This window comes from Sus scrofa, chromosome 12 (genome assembly GCF_054392235.1).
Source record: "Sus scrofa isolate SSC_HxYL_T2T_F1_AM1 chromosome 12, Sscrofa_HxYL_maternal_Yorkshire_Landrace_v2.0, whole genome shotgun sequence".
Taxonomy (NCBI): Eukaryota; Metazoa; Chordata; class Mammalia; order Artiodactyla; family Suidae; genus Sus; species Sus scrofa.
The window spans coordinates 54,605,581-54,623,932 of record NC_139394.1 but is presented as its reverse complement, the minus strand read 5'-3'; the positions used below and the strand labels follow the sequence as shown (position 1 = coordinate 54,623,932).

Genomic DNA, 18,352 nt, shown 5'->3' with positions numbered 1-18,352 from the left:
TGCTTCACTGGGACCCGTGTGTCAAGCCCACCTGTGAACCTGTTTCCTCATCTGGAGTTTGGGTGACCATACCTGCCAGGTAACCACAGAGGACATAAGAAAGGGTCAGGTACAGCCTGGGCATCTGAGCCCCGCTTGGCCTGGACCCAGGTTCTATCCTGTTCCACCAGAACTCTTTGTGGTCAGCACCTGTCACCAGATACACCATCTCCAGTGACCTGGGAAGGGCCCGGGGCAGGAATTATTCATTCCCTGGCACTCGATCCCACCTCCTGGGCTGCTGCCTACATGCTCCAGGGATCCTGGCTGAGACTGCAGCAGGCCTCTGGGGCACAGGAGGGGCAGGGCGATAGTGAAGATTGTGGGTTTCCCGCCCTGCTCAGCTTCCCCCACTGCTCCCCTCCCACCCCTGCTCGTGTAATCTGCCCGCTGGGCCTGGAAAACCCAGGCTCTGTGTCTGAGACCTTCGTTCCCCACAGAAGCCCTTCAGAGGCTGCTGCAGGGGCAGGTGCATCAGCAGCTGTACTGCCCTGTGGCCCCTGACCTCATTTGAACAGGGTATTCCTCCACTGAAGTAAAGATTTGAAGGACACAGCAGAGGGGGTGTTCCCATTGTGGCTCAGTGGTAACAAACCCAACTAGTATCCATGAGGACACGGGTTCGATCCCTGGCCTTGCTTAGTGGGTGAAGGATCCAGCATTTGCCATGAGCTGTGGCATAGGTCTCAGATTCAGCTTGGATCCCAAGTGGCCATGGCTGTGGTGTAGGCCGGCAGCTGCAGCTCCAATTCGCCTCCTAGCCTGGGAACTTCCACATGCCGCGGGTGTGGCCCTAAAAAGGAAAGAAGAAGAAGGAGAAGACAGTATAGGGAAGTCATGGGGACTATACATGCTGGATGATGGGCTAAGAAAACTGACGGCTCAGGGACTGTGTTGGCTGGAGAGCTGTCCCCAGGGGCAAGGAGGAGAACACAGTAGGACATTTATTGAGCACCTGCTGGGTGCTTTGCTGGCCACTGGCATGGCATTGTGCAGCGAGGCAGTTTTCAGGAAGCAAGAAGTATCTCCCTGACATGGTGGGCTGACGAGGACATGGGCTGCCCTGGGAGGAGTGAGGCCCCTGTCCCTGAGGTACACAGGTAGGGGCTAGGGGACCCAGCAGGCCCTGGGGGCAGGAGCTCCCTCTCTGGGGAGAGGGGTCTGTGCCTCCAATGGGGTGTGAATTTCCTCCCTTGAGGCCAGGAAATCATCAAATTGAAGGGCAAGGAGGGGCAGCTGGGCTCCCACCACCCTTTTCCCCCGTGTTACCAGTGAAACTGAGGCTCAGGTGCTCAGGGGTCACAGTGAGTTGGGCAGGGATCCAGGCTTCCTGTCCCAGTTCAGGGCTCTGTCAGGCTGGCAGCTGCCCCAGAATATTGAAGAACCTGCCACAAACCCCTCAGGGGTCCAGAGCAAAGGAGAAGCCTGAACTGGACACACCTGTACAGAGCCGAGGAGCCCAGCCTCTGCCTGGACGCCCTCCTGGGGCGGCGGTGGGGAGGGTGTGTGGCTGGAGCGCCCTGGAGCCAGGCTTCCAGTCAGCCCGGCTGCCAGGGAGGAGGGAGGAAGGCCGGCCTGAGCACGCGCCCGCACTCCGCAGATGTTCGTGGTAGCCGAGGCTGAAGCGGGCACCTGCCGTTTGCATGAATTCACCATCTCAGGGACCACGTATGCTCCGGAGGGCGAAGTGTGAGTGCTGGGCTAAAGGGGCGCGGGTGGGTGGGGTTTCCGAGTGGGCGGAGCTACGTAAGGCAGCTCTGAGCAATGTCAGTGGGCGATGTCTCATGGGGGCGGGCCAAGAGGCTGGGCACCGCCCAGGGAGCGGGCTGAGGCCCCTGTACTGACCGTCTTGCCTCTGCAGGCGGCAGGGGGAGCAGCCTGTGCGCTGCGGGAAGTTTGATGGGCTGGTGGAGCTGGCGACCATCTGCGCCCTGTGCAATGACTCGGCGCTGGACTACAATGAGGTGCGCCCCGGCTCCCTTTTATGATCTCCCTAGCATCCAGGCGCTCGAGACAGACCCTTCTCCCAGGGCATCAGTGCTCCCGGGTTTGGCAGCCCTCGCCTCTCTGAAGTGCCACGCCTCAGGAGCACTGCCATCTCTGCACACCCCCCACTGCCACCCCTCCCGCTTCCTCACACTGGCTTTGGAACCCTGCTTTGGGGCTCTTGGGCTATAGGGGCAGAAGGGCCAGGGTGCTTGGAGGAAGGGGTTTGGGGGACAAGACTAAGAAGGGTGTTTAAAGCAGCAGGCACAGCCCAGAAAAGGCCCACAGGCCGGAACAGTCCGGTGTGATCCAGGTGCTGAATGCTCTTCCCTGGGCCTGAAGCAGCGGGATGGAGCGTGTGCAGGGCTGCTGCTGCCTCAGTGGGGTACTCGGCCGGATCAAGCCAGTCTGTGGCCAAGCCGAGGGCAGTAGACAGACACCAAAGGGTTTGGAGCAGGGGGGTGAGATGGTCGGATCTGCATTTATAAAAGCTCGCCCAGCTTCAGTGGAGGACAGAAGGGACTGGGCAAGACCAGAGCCCAGGAGCCCAGTGGTCATCCGGGCCTGAGAGACGCCAGCTGAGTCCTGGCTGGGGCCGCAGGAAGACGGAAGAAGCCATGGGCTGGAGAGAGATTTAGGAGCCAAGATCTTGGGGCTTGGTCACTGGTTAGGTGAGAGTGAGGGAGGAGGTCAGGGTAGCTTCCGGTTGCTGTCCTGGCTGGAACCATCGCTGGAGGGTGACAAATCTAGGGAGGAGGAGAGGTAGCCTGAGGGTCCCCGGGGAACAAAGCCCCACAGGCAGCAACTGAATGCATGGGCTTGGAGCTCAGGAGAGAGGTTGCAGTCGGGCTGGGCCCTGACGGTCGTGAACCCATGAAGGCCGTGAAGGCCGGTAGAGGCATATGAGCGAGACAAGAGGGGAGGCCAGGAGTGGGGCCGGACAGCCGGGTTTACAGAGGAGTCTGGTGAAGGAGGCTGACAGGGGCGAGCGGAGAGCGATTCAGAGGACAGGGCAGGTGGTGGCCACTGATGTCAGGGGCGAAGGGAGCCTTGGTAGCGGGGGCGAGCCTCCGTTCCGGGCACCTCCAGACCCGACCCAGCTGGGCTGGGAAAGGCCCACAGGCCTGGTACAAAGGTGGTTACAGGCGACCCTGGCAAAGGGAGCTCCAGGGGGCAGGGAGTGAGCGGGAGGTGAGGCTGGGGCCCTGTCCCTCACTCCCTGCACCCCGGCACCCACTAGGCCAAGGGTGTGTATGAGAAGGTGGGAGAGGCCACAGAGACAGCCCTGACTTGCCTGGTGGAGAAGATGAATGTTTTTGACACCGACCTGCAGGCCTTGTCCCGAGTGGAGCGAGCTGGTGCCTGCAATGCGGTGAGCAGAGCAGCACTGGGGGTGCAGGCCACAGACCGAGCGGCTAGGGTCCTGGGGCATCTGGAGAAGACAGAGAGGGGAACGGAGTGGTGGGAGGCTTCCGGGAGGAGGAGGGACCTCAGACCACTAGTAAGACTGGGGAAGGGGAGAAAAGAGGGGAGACGCTGTGTGGGCAAGGACTTGAGGTTGGGGCACGCACAGCAGGGTCAGGAAATGGCACCTTTGGGGTGTTTCTGGGGCTGGGGAGGGAGAGGAAGGCCTTGAACGCCGGGGTCAGAGGAAGGCAGACACCACCATGCAGGGAGCAAGAGGTTCTTGATGGGGCCGGGCAGCTGGCGAGGAAGCACCAGAGCTGCTGGCACCACCTCTCACGCCCCACCCTGCCTGGACCCCGCAACGCAGGTCATCAAGCAGCTGATGCGGAAGGAGTTCACGCTGGAGTTCTCCCGGGACCGCAAGTCCATGTCCGTGTACTGCACGCCCACCCGCCCCGGCCTGGTGGCCCAGGGCAGCAAGATGTTTGTGAAGGTGGGTCCTCCTGACCGGCCTGGGGCCTCCGGAGGCCCCAATCCCCAGTCCTCGGAAGAGCTGGCGCCTGCACGGCGGGAGACTGAGGGAGGGGTGAGGCCCACTGTCGAGGTGACCCCTCCAGGATGAGGGTGGCCAGCCTGGCGCGGGGACCTGGCGGTGGGATCTAGGAGTCGTGCAGATGAAGCTGGGGCCAGATGCTGCGGCCCGCCCCACGCCGTGGTCCCAGCTCCGGGCTGAGAGGCACTGTCTGGCCACCGACCTTGGGGTCACCAGGCCCCTCTGCGGGCCTCAGCCTCCCCACTGAGGGCAGGGCAGACTGGAAGGTCTCCGGAGCCCTTCTGCTTCCGACGAGGGTGCTGAGGTGGTTGGTGGGAAGGAACCAGCTTCCATCCAGAGCCCTGTCCACAGCCCTTCCCGTCAATGGTTTTGAACCTAAAGTAGGGATCAGAGCCCTAGCTTCACCCTCAGTGGGGGTTTTAATCTCTTCGGAAATGAAAAGCTTCTGTACTGGAAGCTTGGGCAGCTTAAAAAACCTAGCATTTGGAGTGCCCTTCGTGGAGAGGGAGCGGGTACTGATGGAGGACCCAGAGGCTCTTCCCAGGCTTGGGCCAGCTCAGGGGTGAGACCTCAAGGCCACTGAGCAGCCTGGCACCCCCAAGACCAGCTTCCTAGAGCTGCAGCCCCTCAGCATGGCTCTACGTTTGGTCCCCAGGCTGGGCTCAGCCCAACTGCTGCTGCTGAGCACCCTACAGAATTGGGATCCTGGTAGCACCAGGCCAGCAGGGAGGCAGGGCCTGCGGAGGGCTCCTATTCACACCCCATCCCCCAAATGCTGCAGCAAGCCTTCTCAGCGATGGGCAGTGGGGGGAGGGTGCCACCGTGTAGACATCACGTGGGATCAAACCCAGTGTGACACCCCCGCCCCCCGCCCCTGTGGGTTTTCTCACACTTGGTTCCCACTCTCAGCTTCCAAAGCGTGTGTTCCGGGGTGTGCCTTGCTGTGTGTTCCCTGGGGTGGCCTTCCCCCGTGTGTGGGCCTCAGTTGCCTCAGTTAGGCAGGAGAGAGGGGAGCTGACTGACTGATGGACAGTGCCTTCCTGCCCCGCACTGCAGGGGGCTCCTGAGAGTGTGATCGAGCGCTGCAGCTCCGTCCGCGTGGGGAGCCGCACGGTACCCCTGAACACCACCTCCAGGGAGCAGATCCTGGCCAAGGTCCGGGACTGGGGCTCGGGCTCGGACACTCTGCGCTGCCTGGCACTGGCCACCCGGGATGCACCCCCGAGGAAGGAGGCCATGCAGCTGGACGACTGCAGCAAGTTTGTGCAGTACGAGGTGGGTGCCGGGGCCTGGGGCTGGGAGCTGTGGGTCTGCCTGCAGCAGCTGGGCAGGTGGAGGTGGAGACTGGCCCGGACCCCACTCGCATATGCCCCCCCCTACAGACAGACCTGACTTTCGTGGGCTGCGTGGGCATGTTGGACCCTCCGAGGCCTGAGGTGGCTTCCTGTATTGCACGCTGCCGCCAGGCGGGCATCCGTGTGGTCATGATCACAGGGGACAACAAAGGCACCGCCGTAGCCATCTGCCGCCGCCTTGGCATCCTCGAGGACACAGAGGACGTGGTAGGCAAGGCCTACACGGGCCGCGAATTCGATGACCTCAGCCCTGAGCAGCAGCGCCACGCCTGCCGCACGGCTCGCTGCTTCGCCCGGGTGGAACCCGCCCACAAGTCCCGCATCGTGGAGAACCTGCAGTCCTTCAACGAGGTGACCGCCATGGTGAGGCCATGGGATGGGAGCCTGGGGAGCCTGGCCGGGTGGGGGGGGGGAGGAGCACGTGTCACAGGGCTTAGAAAGAGCAACCCAGGCACCCCCTGCTTCATTCGTAGTTTTCCTGTTTCAAACAAAGAAAAATTGAGGAGTTCTGATGTGGCTCAGTAGGTTAACCCTAACCCTAACCCTAAGCCTAGGAACCATGAGGATGCAGGTTCAATCCCTGGTCTCTCCCAGTGGGTTAAGGATCCAGCATTGCCCTGAGCTGTGGTCTAGGTCGCAGACACAGCTTGGCTCGGATCCCACGTTGCTGTGGCGCTGGCGAAGGCCGGCAGCTCCAGCTCCAATTTGACCCCTAGCGTGGGAACCTCCATATGCTGTGGGTGCAGCCCTAAAAAGGGAAAAAAAAAAAAGAGAAAGAGAGAAACTCAAATGATTTTTGTAGTGAATGCCTATAAATATCCACCACCCAGATTCTACAAATAACATGTTGTTCTGCTTGCTCCATCACGCCCCTATTCATCTCTCCATCCTGAATTCATCTTTCCTAAAAAGCACTTCAAAGTAAGTCGCAGACATCAGTACCCTCTGCCCCCACACCTGGGGGGGATCATTGCCATCAGCCCATGAAGTTCGCTTCTGCTCCTTCCCCAGCACCCCCAGCACAACAGGCAACCACTGTTCTGTTTGTTTCCATCATAGATGAGTGATGCCTGTCCTGGATTTTCTTTTTTTTTTCTTTCTTTCTTTTTTTTTTTTTTTTTTTGGTCTTTTTGTCTTTTAGGGCTGCAGTCGCAGCATATGGAGGTTCCCTGGCTAGGGGTCCAATCGGAGCTGTAGCCACCTGCCTATGCCACAGCCACAGTAACATAGGATCCAAGCCTCGTCTGCAGCCTACACCACAGCTCCTGGGCAACGCTGGATCCTTAACCCACTGAGCAAGGCCAGGGATCGTACCCATGTCCCCATGGATGCTAGTCAGGTTTGCTAACCACTGAGCCACAGCGGGAACTCCCAGATTTTCATGTGAGTGCGATCATGCAGCATGTGCTCTTCTGTGTTTGCTTCCCTTGCGATTTATCCACGTCGTTGTGGGTTTTAGTACATGACTGCTTCTCTCTTGCTCAGTGGCATTGTGAACATACCACAGTCCTTTATCCTTCCTCTCTGGATGGACATTTGCTTTGGGCCCGGTTTTTGTTCTCTTGCATTCTTAATTGCTGACCTCTTCATCGACACGGATTTGATTCTTGACCTTGACCTCACACCTGACTTAACCTCGGATTTGATTCTTGACCTTGACCTCACGCCTGACTTAACCTCCATTTATGGTCTTGACCTCCAGCCTAACCCAGTCCTTTACTTTGATTTTAATCCTGACGTATGGCTTAGCTTATTGCCTGGCTAATGAACTGCAGACCGACCTTGCCTTGCCTACCACTTCAGACTTGTTTTTGACATTATCTTTGACCTTCACACTGACTTGGTGCTATCTTAATCTGATTCTTTTCTCAGAGCTCAGCCTTGATATAGGTTCCAGTCTTGACCTAGACCCTGACCTGAGCCCTGGCATTGACCTTGAGCCCTTCCCAATCTAATACTTGATGTTGACTTCGACTATGATCTGGCCTTCAGTCTTGACCCTGACCTTAACTCCAGCTTCTACCATGACATCACTCCTGATATGGACCATAGCCTTGACTTGACCTCTACTTTAAACTAAATTTTTTATCTTGAGCATGAGTCCATTTTTGACCCTTTCACCTTGGTTCCAACCTTCACTTTGACTGCAGCCCCTCACTGGTCCTTGACCTGAGCCACAACCTTCACGTCATTCCTGAGTTGACCTTAACTTTGTCCTTAACTTCAATTTCATCTTCTACCCCACGTCCCCCCCTGGGTTTCAGCCCCACCCCCAGCACTGACTACCCTCATCCCCATCCCCCCCACCGTCTTCTCTGACCCTAGACTCAGTCTCCTCTCCAACTCGATCTCCTTGTCGGCCTCCTTGCCTCCCCCTTAGCCTCCCCCGCAGATCAGTTTCTAAGCTCACGACCTCACTGTTTGTTCTGTCCAGCTGCCTGCTTCCTTGGGGATGTCCCCTAAACTTGGTGGTGGGCTGAGTTGAGGGGAGTCAGGGAGGTGGAAGGAAAGTTTCTCAGGCGAGAACCCACCTAACCTGGCCCTCAGACTGGAGACGGGGTGAACGATGCCCCAGCCCTGAAGAAGGCGGAGATCGGCATCGCCATGGGCTCCGGCACAGCCGTGGCCAAGTCCGCGGCGGAGATGGTGCTCTCAGACGACAACTTCGCCTCCATCGTGGCTGCCGTGGAGGAGGGCCGGGCCATCTACAGCAACATGAAGCAGTTCATCCGCTACCTCATCTCCTCCAACGTCGGAGAGGTCGTCTGGTGAGGCCCTGCGTTCCTCCCCCCAAGCCCTCTGGACCAGCTCTGCATCCCTGAGCCCGGGACACGCCGGCTCCTGGGATGGGGCTGCAGGGGTGGAGGGACCCGTGCCCCGCCCTGGAAGGCTGGGGCCCTCCAGCGTCCCAGCTCAGAGCGGGCAGGGACGGGGCCACCTCATCGCTCTCCAGAGGCCCTGATGCACCCCAGCCCCCGAGATCGCCCCTCCAGCCATAACCTTCTTCCCGCTTTCAGAGTCCACAACACATGATGGGAGGATTTGCCTCACCTTGGGACAGTAGTGTGTTCGTGTGTGTACTTGGGCGTGTGCCTGAGTGAGAGGTGTGCGTGTGCACATGTGTGCGTGTGAGTTCCTGTTCATCTCTGGGCATGAGGACAAGTACAGAGCATTTGTGATGGGGTGTGATTGTGTACACACTTAGGTTCACGTGTGAGAGACGCCTGTGGGGAATGGCGAGCACATTTACCTGGAGGAGTACAAATTCTGCATCTCGGGGTTCCCATCGTGGCCCAGTGGATTAAGGACCCGACATTGTCTCTATGAGGATGCGGGTTCAATCCCTGGCCTGGCTCAGTGAGCTAAGGATCTAGTGTTTCTGTGGCTCTGGCATGGGCCTCAGCTGCAGCTCTGATTTGACCCCTAGCCTGGGAGCTTCCCTATGCTGCAGGTGAAGCTGTAAAAAGAAAACAAAAACAAAACAAAAAAAAAGAATTCCACATCTCTGCCTGTGAGGGAAAGTGTGTAGGTGTTTGTGTTTGTGGGATTGTGTGGCCTGTGCTAGGTATTGCATGCGTCTGTAAACAAACATATATATGCTTAGGCAAGCACTGTGTGTGTGTGTGTGTGTGTGTGTGTGCGTGCGCGCGCGCACGTGTCTGAACTCGCGGAGGCAGGGCTGCTGTGGGGATGGCAGGGAGCTCTTGGGCCTGGCGTGTGAATAGGAGCTAGACCCTCCATTTGCTGGGGGCTAGAGCCCATGACTCTGGTTCTAGCATCTTCCTCACGGCAATTCTGGGCCTGCCCGAAGCCCTGATCCCTGTGCAGCTGCTCTGGGTGAACCTGGTGACAGACGGCCTACCTGCCACAGCCCTGGGCTTCAACCCACCAGACTTGGACATAATGGAGAAGCGGCCCCGGAACCCTCGCGAGGCCCTCATCAGTGGCTGGCTCTTCTTTCGATATCTGGCTATTGGAGGTGAGTGGGGCCCCAGCCTTCAGTGGCATTCCTGGAGCTCCCTAAGACTCTTATATCGGTTATACTGACAAACTACAGACCAATATGACTCAGTCTGGTTTATTCCAAAAGAAACTATGTGGGTTCATATAACTGAAAAGACTAGACATGCTTCAGGCATGGCTGGATCCAGCCCTCAGACGGTATCATTGGCCTATTTTGGCTCTGCCTCAGCTCCATTCTCAGGTGTCCCCTGGAGTGGCAGAATGGCTGCTGCAGCTCCAGCCCTCATACTTGCAGCATTACAACCCCAAATAAAGCAAAAGAGAGAACCTTTTATCTTATTACTCCCTCAGTATTAGGATAAAAGTCTCAGGCCTGTTCTTGGTCCACATTGGGTCACCTGCTTATCTCCAAGCTAATAATCACTGTGGTCAGGGGTGGGGTAGATGCTGATTGCTAATTAGGGCCACCACTGGCACTGCAAACCACATGGCTTATGAAGGGAGAGAGGGGCTCCCTGACAGAGACTCAGAGAACTATTAAGAAGGGGAGACGGACGCCAGGAAACCGCAGTTGTCCATTATAGCCAGTTTCCTCCTGCCCTCCCTACAGTGTACGTCGGCCTGGCCACAGTGGCTGCCGCCACCTGGTGGTTCCTGTATGATGCCGAGGGACCTCAGGTCACCTTCTACCAGCTGGTGAGCAAGGGACAGCTAGGGAGCCCGCTGGGGTTATCTCGGAGGTCGAACTCACAGCCCAATTTGGAGTTCCAGGGGAAGGGGGTCCAGAACCCCATGGGTGCCCAACGGATGTCCCTCCCCGTCCCCACCCCCACCCCCACATCCAGCACCTGAGGAGGGAAGCTCAGAAGCCACAGGAAGTCTAGAGATGGTAGCGCAGCTGCTGGGGCCAGAGAAGAGGCTTCTCCTTCCCCCAGTCATTCAGTTGCAGGGGAACAAGGAGCCTAACTGCCCAGAAGTGTCTTACCTTTATTGGGAAACCCCCAAACATTGAGGGAGCCCCTCCATGCTGGAACTTCAGACAGAGGGTCAAACTAGGTGTTCAAGAGTGGAGAATCCGCCAGGCTCCCCGCTTCCATAACCAACGCGTTTCTCGGGGAAGGGACGGCTGATCTCTTGAAGTCACTTGGCTGGCCTGACATCACTCAGCACAGCTCTGGAAGCCAGCCAGGAGACCCCTGAGCTGCCTTCTGTCAGTCTGAGCAGCCAGTGCATCTCCTTTGCTTGAAAGAACCTTCAGGGCAATTCTGGCAAAACCGGTTGCGGGTTTCTTGTTTAAAGGGGAGAGCTGCAAGGATGCAGAATTTCTTTCCCTCGAGTGTGCCTGCCTCTGCTGCTTTCCTGTAGATAGAAGAGCTCAAGGGAGGGACCCCGACTTCTTGCCCCACTCTTGGAAAGGTCTGGGGAGCACAGGGCAGTGTGAGGTCTAGGCAGAGGCAGCCCAGGCACACTTTCCTCCACCTACCAGCCCTCAAGCACGTGGGGTTCTCCCTTCTGGCAGCAGTGGGGGGGCACAGGCCCAGCCCCTCATCCCCCCGCCCAGCCTCGGGCACCTGCTCGCGGAGCTCCTGTGGGAGCAGCCGGTGGAGCGTGAGGATGCGCTCACCCTCTGCTGCCTCCTCCTTCCAGCCCCGACTCTGTCACCATCCTTTGTACTGCAGACCCCAAATCCCCCACAGACCTACCCCCACACTGACTCTTCTTCTTCTGAGCCCAGTCCCATGTGTCCAGCTGGATACTTCTTCTGGGATGTCTCACCGTCCATTGCCCTCACCAAGTCCAAAGACAAATCTGTCACCTTCCCCTAAATGATCCCCTCCTCCATCCCCATCTCAGTTCCACTGCCCGCCTGGTCACCCAAGCCAGACCCCCGGGGATCATGCCAGACACACATCCCATGCCCAGTACCGGTCAGTCCCCAGTCCCCTTGGGCCCACCTTCCCCGCTGTCCTCAGGTCGTTCCATTTCTCATTTGTCCACTTGGTCGAGAAATGGCTATTGGGCACTGACTCTGTGCCAGAAACAAATTGCTAGGGCTATGGCAGTAGCCAAGCCGGCAGAATCTCTGCAAAGAGCATCCCGTCCGGTGGGGAGAGCGCCCTGGACGTAGGCAGTCACATTTCAAGGTGAGAAGTGCTTCAGCAGAGAAAAGGCACTTGGCTGCAGGACTTAGAGGTGGTCAAGGGTTAGACCTAAGCTAGAACTTTCAGCTCCAGGTGTTGGAATTTCAGGAGAGGTGCCCAGAGCTCCTGTGATTCCCTGGAGGAATGCCGAACAAAGGTAGCAGAGCAGACCCTGGATCCTGGCTGCCCTGGTTCACACCCTAGTTCCATCGCACACTAGCTGTGTGATTTTGGAGAGGCTGCTTAACCTCTCTGTTGGTTTCCTCATTTGTAAAATGGATGATAATAGCCCCTGCCTCATAGAGCTATCAGGAGGCTATCCGGAGTCAATACTTGTCAAGTGCTTAGACCAACACCTGGCACCTAGTGAGCGCTATATATATGTTTTAATTAAGTTAATGAAACACAGCAGGGGTCCTTGCAGGAGAAGGTAAATAGGAAAGAGCCAGGGAGGCAAAGGGAAGGAGTAAGAAGAACAGGGGCTTCATTCAAAGAAACAGGGACACACACACACACCGCCCCGTGGGGCAGGGAGAGGGGGTTCACGATGAACCTGTGAGGCGGAAGTTCCAGCCCTGAGCCGGAGGTCACACTGTGACCCACAACCCAGGGCTCAGTGCACGCATGGTTTCTGGTGAAACCCAGGAAGTCTCAACTGGGCAGAGGGTTTATCTACTGAAACACCTCCATGCGATCTTGTGTGTGTTTTCTTCCCTTTGCACGGGGCTAAGGACGCAGGCAGGCAAGTGCCGGAGCGGGAGGTGTGTGCAGCACGCTCGAATGTCCCTGTTTGCGTAAGGTCACTACCACTGCCATCTGGAGGTGGAGCCTGACGGTGGCGGTAGAGCCGGCGGGAGCACTGGTGCTCTTGGTTACTGACCAAGTTTAGGACATTTTCTCTGCCCCGTGATTGGTGCCAAATAAAAGTGTGCCCTCAGGAGTGCCCGTCGTGGCACAGCGGAAACGAATCCAACTAGTATCCATGAGGATGCCGGTTCAGTCCCTGGCCTCAGTCAGTGGGTCGGGCTGTGGTGTAGGTCACAGACGTGGCTTGGATCCTGTATGGCTGTGGTGTAGGTCACAGACGTGGCTCGGATCCTGTATGGCTGTGGTGTAGGTCACAGACGTGGCTTGGATCCTGTATGGCTGTGGTGTAGGTCACAGACGTGGCTTGGATCCTGTATGGCTGTGGTGTAGGTCACAGACGTGGCTTGGATCCTGTATGGCTGTGGTGTAGGTCACAGACGTGGCTTGGATCCTGTATGGCTGTGGTGTAGGTCACAGACGTGGCTTGGATCCTGTATGGCTGTGGCTGTGGCGTAGGCCAACAGCTGCAGCTCTGATTCAACCCCTAGCCTGGGAACCTCCATATGCCACAGGTGCAGCCCCCCCAAAAAAAGCAAAAAAAGTGTGCCCTTGTCCCAAATACTACAGGTTGGTTTTTGGAGAAAACCCCACCGTGGATTCAAATAAGATTCTCCATCTCTTTGTTAAAATAAGAAATCTAGGGAGTCCCCTGGTGGCCTTATGGTTAAGGACCTGGCATTGTTGTCACCGTCGTGGCGTGGGTTTGATCCCCAGCCCAGGAACTTCCACATGCTGTGGGTGTGGCCAAAAAGAAAAGAAAAGAAATCTAGCCAAGCCCTAATCTTTTATAATTGCTCATCCTGCATGAAAGAGAAAAGTGCCAGCAGCCCCTCTGGCTGGCAGTCTCCTTACCTGCATTTAGGCCACGCGGACAATGAGGGATGTGTTTCCCGGAGAGGAGGTCAGACAGGTCATTTGACAGATGTCCCTTTGCGGGTTGTTTCCCCAGCAGGTGACCCCCATTTCTAAACCCAGAGTTCAGACTCCAGAGGCTAGATTTATCTTGTTGCAGAAGAGAGCTGTTTAACCCCGTGGGGCAGGAGAGAGCAAGACAGAGGTGCTCACGCGAGTCCTCAGTTCAGCATCTAATCCCAGCGGATGCTGTGAGCAAGGTTTAGGGGCAGGAAGCAAACTCCCCTGGGCTGCAGGGGCCAGAGCCACTTCCCTTATCGAACCCGAGAGCTTCTTATTACTTAGGTAGAAGCCGAGTAGCCAGCCCACACCTGCCCATCATCAGGCCGTGTCCTGAGCAAAGGACGATTTGGCAGAGTGCAGTTTCCGCGGCAGAAAGGGGGGGAGGTATGAGTGGACTCTTATTTGATAACAGTGACTGGGGCCCCGGGAGCCTTCATCCACCCACCAGAGGTGAATTCTGCACAAGCAGCCTTTTGCTGCCTGATTTGCACATGCATGTACTCATTCTGGGGTCTCAGGTAATCACCTCTGCTACTCAGGCCCCCACCGCCTGATGCCAGGGCCCTCTGCCATCCTGCCCAGCGGAACCCCCTCTGCGCCCCCTCTGTCTCCGCATACCCCTGTCCCAGAACAGGCTGCCCTTCTCCCTGGCAGAGTGCAGCTCCTCTGTCCCCATCCTGGGTGAGCGAGCACCTGTCCTGGACCCTCCCTGGAGCAGCGCTGGCTGTGTTGCGTCCTCAGATGTGGTGGAGAGAGGCTTCCCTCTTCCCACGCCCGGCCCCCCCTGACCGCTGTTCCCCCCGCCCCCACCCTGGGTGCCCTCAGAGGAACTTCCTGAAGTGCTCCGAGGACAACCCGCTCTTCACTGGCACTGACTGCGAGGTCTTTGAGTCACGCTTCCCCACGACCATGGCCTTGTCTGTGCTGGTGACCACCGAAATGTGCAACGCCCTTAACAGGTGGGCTGGGCAGGGGCGCCTGGAGCTGGGGCTGAGGGGTGGGGCTGAGGGTCAGTTGGGGCCCCGAATCGGGCTCAGAGGTGTCCAGGCTTGCAGTGTCAGGTTTAGGGGGTCTAGGATTGGGGGCTGAGGGTCAGAAGGGTCCAGAAGAGGGTTCTGAGAAGCAGTGGGAGTCAAAATTGGGGTCCAGGGAACAAAGGAAGATGATGAAGGTCTGAAGAAATAAAAGGGTCAGGGTCGGGTCTGAGTGACACAGAAAGAGGGACCACGACCCAGGCCAGGCCCCTGGGGGCTGAGTGGCAGTAGGGACACACCCCTCTCAGCAGCACTGGCCTCCTAGAAGCTCTCTGGTCTTTAAAGGGCAGTGCCGAGGCTCGGACCATGCCCCACATCTCCACAGGGCGGGCGGGTGACCACAGCAGGGCCTGCCCGCCTCCTGGCCTGAGGTGAGCCTCCTGTGCCCTTGGCAGCGTCTCGGAAAACCAGTCGCTGCTGCGGATGCCACCCTGGCTGAACCCCTGGCTGCTGGCGGCCGTGGCCATGTCCATGGCCCTGCACTTCCTCATTCTGCTTGTGCCACCTCTGCCGGTGAGTCACCACCCTGCCCGGCACCCCTTCTCCAGCTCCTGGGGTGACAGGGTCCTAATCCTCTGACCTGGGCCTTTTGGGGCCCCTCTGGGGTGGCAACAGCCTGGGAGCTGTGGCGGGGGAGGTCTGATGGTGCTGGCACCCTGGCCAGCCACTGTCCTCCAGATGTGCCCCCCACTTCAGGAACCCCCTCCCGAGACCTGGGCAGCGAAAGAGGTGGGGGAATCTCTCGAGGCTGGGCCAAGGCTGGGGAAGGACGATGCCCTTTCCTCTCCGAGTTCCCCGCAGGGAGAGGGCGCTGGTCCTGTGGGAGAGGGGAGGGGAGGGCACCTGGGGTGGAGGGAACAGATCTGGGGGGGACCTTAGATGTGCTCTGGAGGAGTCCGCCGTAGCCTGGGTGTAGGAAGCGGTGGACTTGGGGGGCTCTGGGCACTGCTTCCGTTAGCTCCCTCCCCCTTCCTCCCCGCCCAGCTCATCTTCCAGGTGACCCCCCTGAGTGGACGCCAGTGGGTGGTCGTGCTCCAGATCTCTCTGCCTGTCATCCTGCTTGATGAGGCCCTCAAGTACCTGTCCCGGAAGCACGTGGACGGTGAGCGGAGGCCCCAGGCCCTCCCCGCCCTGCTTGCCTCTGGCCTGCCCCCCACCCCGGGCCTGCTTCTGCTCCCAGGTGGGCCGGTGCCAGCTTCAGCCTGTACCAGGGGAGGCGTCCTGGGGTCACCAGATGGAGCCCGAAGGGGCCCCGGTGGCTGTGACCCTTGGTATCTGCAGGGGTAGAAGCGTGGGAAGGGCAGGGCAGGCCCAGAGCCAGACAGGGCAGGTCAGAAGGGCTGGGGAAGGCGCCATCCCTACTGGGCCAGGGTTGGGGGTGTTTTTTGGAAGAGGTGGGGTTTGAGCACAGGTTGGAAAAGGGAGGATTGAACCTGGTGGAGAAGGGCTGGGCTCGCCTTGTTGGGTTCGCCTGGCTTGGCCTCTCCAGTAGGGCTGGGGCTCGGAGTACAGGCTAGAGAGGTGAGGCCGGACGGTGGCAAGGGGCCTTGGATGCCGAGATAAGGACCCTGGACGTCCTCCTCAGGGAAGTGGGGGCCATGGAAGGCTGGAAGCCTGGGAGCCTGGGGGACTTTGGAGGGCAGATGGGGCTTGACTGAAGGCAGGGAGGCTGGTGGGCCTTGTTGAGCTGGTCTGGGGGAGACTCTGAGGCCCGGCCCAGGGTGAGCCAGTCCCAGGCAGTGCCTCTGGCTCCATCATTAACCAGAGATGGTGCCTCTGGTCCCAGGGAGGCTTGGCTTGAAAGCGTGGTGCTCTGCTGTCAGCAGCAGTAGAGCCCGCGGGATGGACACGGGCTGGGCATCTGTGGCCACATCGGAGAGGTGGGGTGGAGTGTGCTCGCCGGCAGCCCAGACAGCTCTGCCCCGTGCGGCCGCGGTCCCTCGGGCCTCCTAAAGGCAGACAGGGCGGGGGTGAGACAGAGGACCCTGTTACGTTCCCAAGCCAGCCTGGTGGCCTTTTAAGGAAATTTTGCAGAGGCTTGAGGCTCATGGCTTCCCCAGATTTACAAGGGGTGTGTCCTGGGGAGAACTGTGGGTTCGGGGTCAGCCCGGGGGGTGTGGGGTCCTCTTGCCCCACCTCCTGGCTCTGCCCAGGTGTGGCTGAGCAGCTGTCAGGCAGAGGCCCGCGGGCCAGGCTGGGGGGAGCGGAAGCCTGAGACACTGAGCGGGGGCAGATCTGGGAGGGCCTAGGGTACGAGGAGGGGCTTGGAGTTTATTCTGATGGCAGTTGGGGAACCGTCAGAGGGAGTGACAGGCTGAGCCTGTAGTGTGACGCCAGGGACGGGAGGCTGATGCTGGGAGGCCTCGAGGCCTAGCGGGGCAGGCGAGGACGAAAAGAGCTCAAGAAATCAGCAGGCCTGGCCTGCGGGACAGGCACGAGGCCTTGGGTTCTGGCCCTCGTGATAGTGGGTAGTGGTTCCCCACACTGAAAACCAAGAGGAGGCGATGCCCCGGGTGCTCTGGGGGTTGACGGAACACTGGGGTGAAGGAAGCCCCCGATATCCAGGGGCTGGAGGCAGCCCCCGAGATGCTGTGGGAGAGGGAGGCTCCCCCAGACAGGACAGAGGGGCTGGAAGGCACGGGCCTGGCCGTGTGCTCCCACGCATACATCCTAACACACTCTTGGTTTTTCTTCCAGAAGAAAAGGGCCGGCAGTGAGTGCCGGGAGCAGAGAGGGGTCTCCAGGGCGTACCTCCAAGTGACAGTGCCCGTGCACCTGCCCCACCCCACGCCGCCACCCGCTTGCCGCTTGCTCACTGGGCCCTGCTGAGGCCCCAACGGCCGCCCCCAGGCCCCAAACCCGGGTCTCTCGCCGACTCCGTCTGCCTGGGGCTCCAGGAGTCCTGTGTCTGGGGCTCTCCTGGGAAGTTCATCCCGGAAGCTCTGGCCCGGGAGCTGCAGCCTGGGAGGGGCTGCGCAGAAGCCGGAGCAGAGCCGGAGGTGCCGAGGCCTCATCCCCAGACCTACAAGCACATGCTGGAGCCGCTGCCTCTTGCTTGGAGGCTGGGCATTTACTTGTGACCACGCCTCTGCACTGACGGACGACTCTCTCTCCCAGGGCCTGGTCTGCGGCCGCTCGGCCCCTGGTGGAGGGGGGACATCTGGGCCCAGCTGTGCGCTTCCGCAGACTCTGCTCACGAGGGCTGGGGCCTGTTGCTGTGTGTATGTGCAGGGGGTTGAAGGCCCAGAAAGAGGGACACAGGTGTCGAGGCCGGGGGCTGAGCAAGGACCTGCTCTCCTGGAGCCAGCCTGCCTGCCCGCCTCCGCCCGGCGCACCCCCAGACTCAGGTCTCTCTGTTCCAAGCAAACCAAACGTGCTGTCTCGGGGTTGCGCTGCCTGTTCTGCCAGGAGGAGCATGGATTTGCCTTCTGTGTCCCTGGTGCCTGAGACCCCGGATGTCCTCGAGTCCCTGACTGACTGCTGTGCCCTGCCCCCCGACCCAGTGCACCAGGTCTGCACGGCCGGGGGCCTCTGAGTCCCCTGGACTCTTGGCCTTACTCTTTGCCCCTGACCCTACACACCCGTGAGCCGAAAGAATGTCACTAAAAATGGCTAGTTCCCCAAGGGCGCTGCCTCTCCCGCCCTCCCCCTGTGGTGACACGGGTGTGCGTGCGCGGAGATCACGTCCGATGCTGGGAAAGAGCGTTTGAGGGACAGAAACGTGCTCTTCACTCAGCTTTTGCCCCTTTGGCAAAAATGAGTGCTGCACGGAAGAAAGCAAGGGAGGGGAACAGGGGCGTGTGTCGCCCTCTTGGGAAGTGTACGACGTGGTGACTGCGTGCAAATCAGGACTCACATCTCTGTTCTGGTCCCCAGAACGAGAAGCCCCCTCAGCCTGCCTTGCAGACAGATGGGCTTCACGTCCTGTGCCCCCTCCCCGCTCCTTCCACCCTCCCCTCTCTTGAAAGTGAAAGAAGCAGAGCCTCTCCCGGTGCCCCAGAAGCCTGCGGGGCCGGGGCCTTGTACCCGCCTGCTGACAGGCCGTCTGGTAGAGAAATAAAGGTTGAGTGTCCGGGGCAACAATGAGGGGCC

At 59.3% G+C, this 18,352-nt stretch overlaps 1 protein-coding gene across 15 annotated transcripts in view; it reads left to right on the top strand.

Moving 5' to 3' along the window:
- ATP2A3 (ATPase sarcoplasmic/endoplasmic reticulum Ca2+ transporting 3) overlaps positions 1–18,346 on the top strand; it is a 46,512-nt gene extending 28,166 nt beyond the window's left edge. For 3 of the 15 annotated variants that reach the window (XM_084982885.1, XM_084982891.1, XM_021067693.2), the window contains 13 exons: positions 1,640–1,728; positions 1,901–2,003; positions 3,266–3,397; positions 3,800–3,925; positions 5,042–5,260; positions 5,368–5,703; positions 7,888–8,108; positions 9,117–9,319; positions 9,914–9,999; positions 14,052–14,185; positions 14,656–14,773; positions 15,245–15,362; positions 16,961–18,343. In XM_084982885.1, coding sequence (XP_084839011.1) covers positions 1,640–1,728; positions 1,901–2,003; positions 3,266–3,397; positions 3,800–3,925; positions 5,042–5,260; positions 5,368–5,703; positions 7,888–8,108; positions 9,117–9,319; positions 9,914–9,999; positions 14,052–14,185; positions 14,656–14,773; positions 15,245–15,362; positions 16,961–16,977 — 1,902 coding nt within the window. In that variant the 3' untranslated portion in view covers positions 16,978–18,343. 15 annotated transcript variants of the gene reach the window in all.
- The last annotated feature ends 6 nt before the right edge of the window (positions 18,347–18,352 follow it).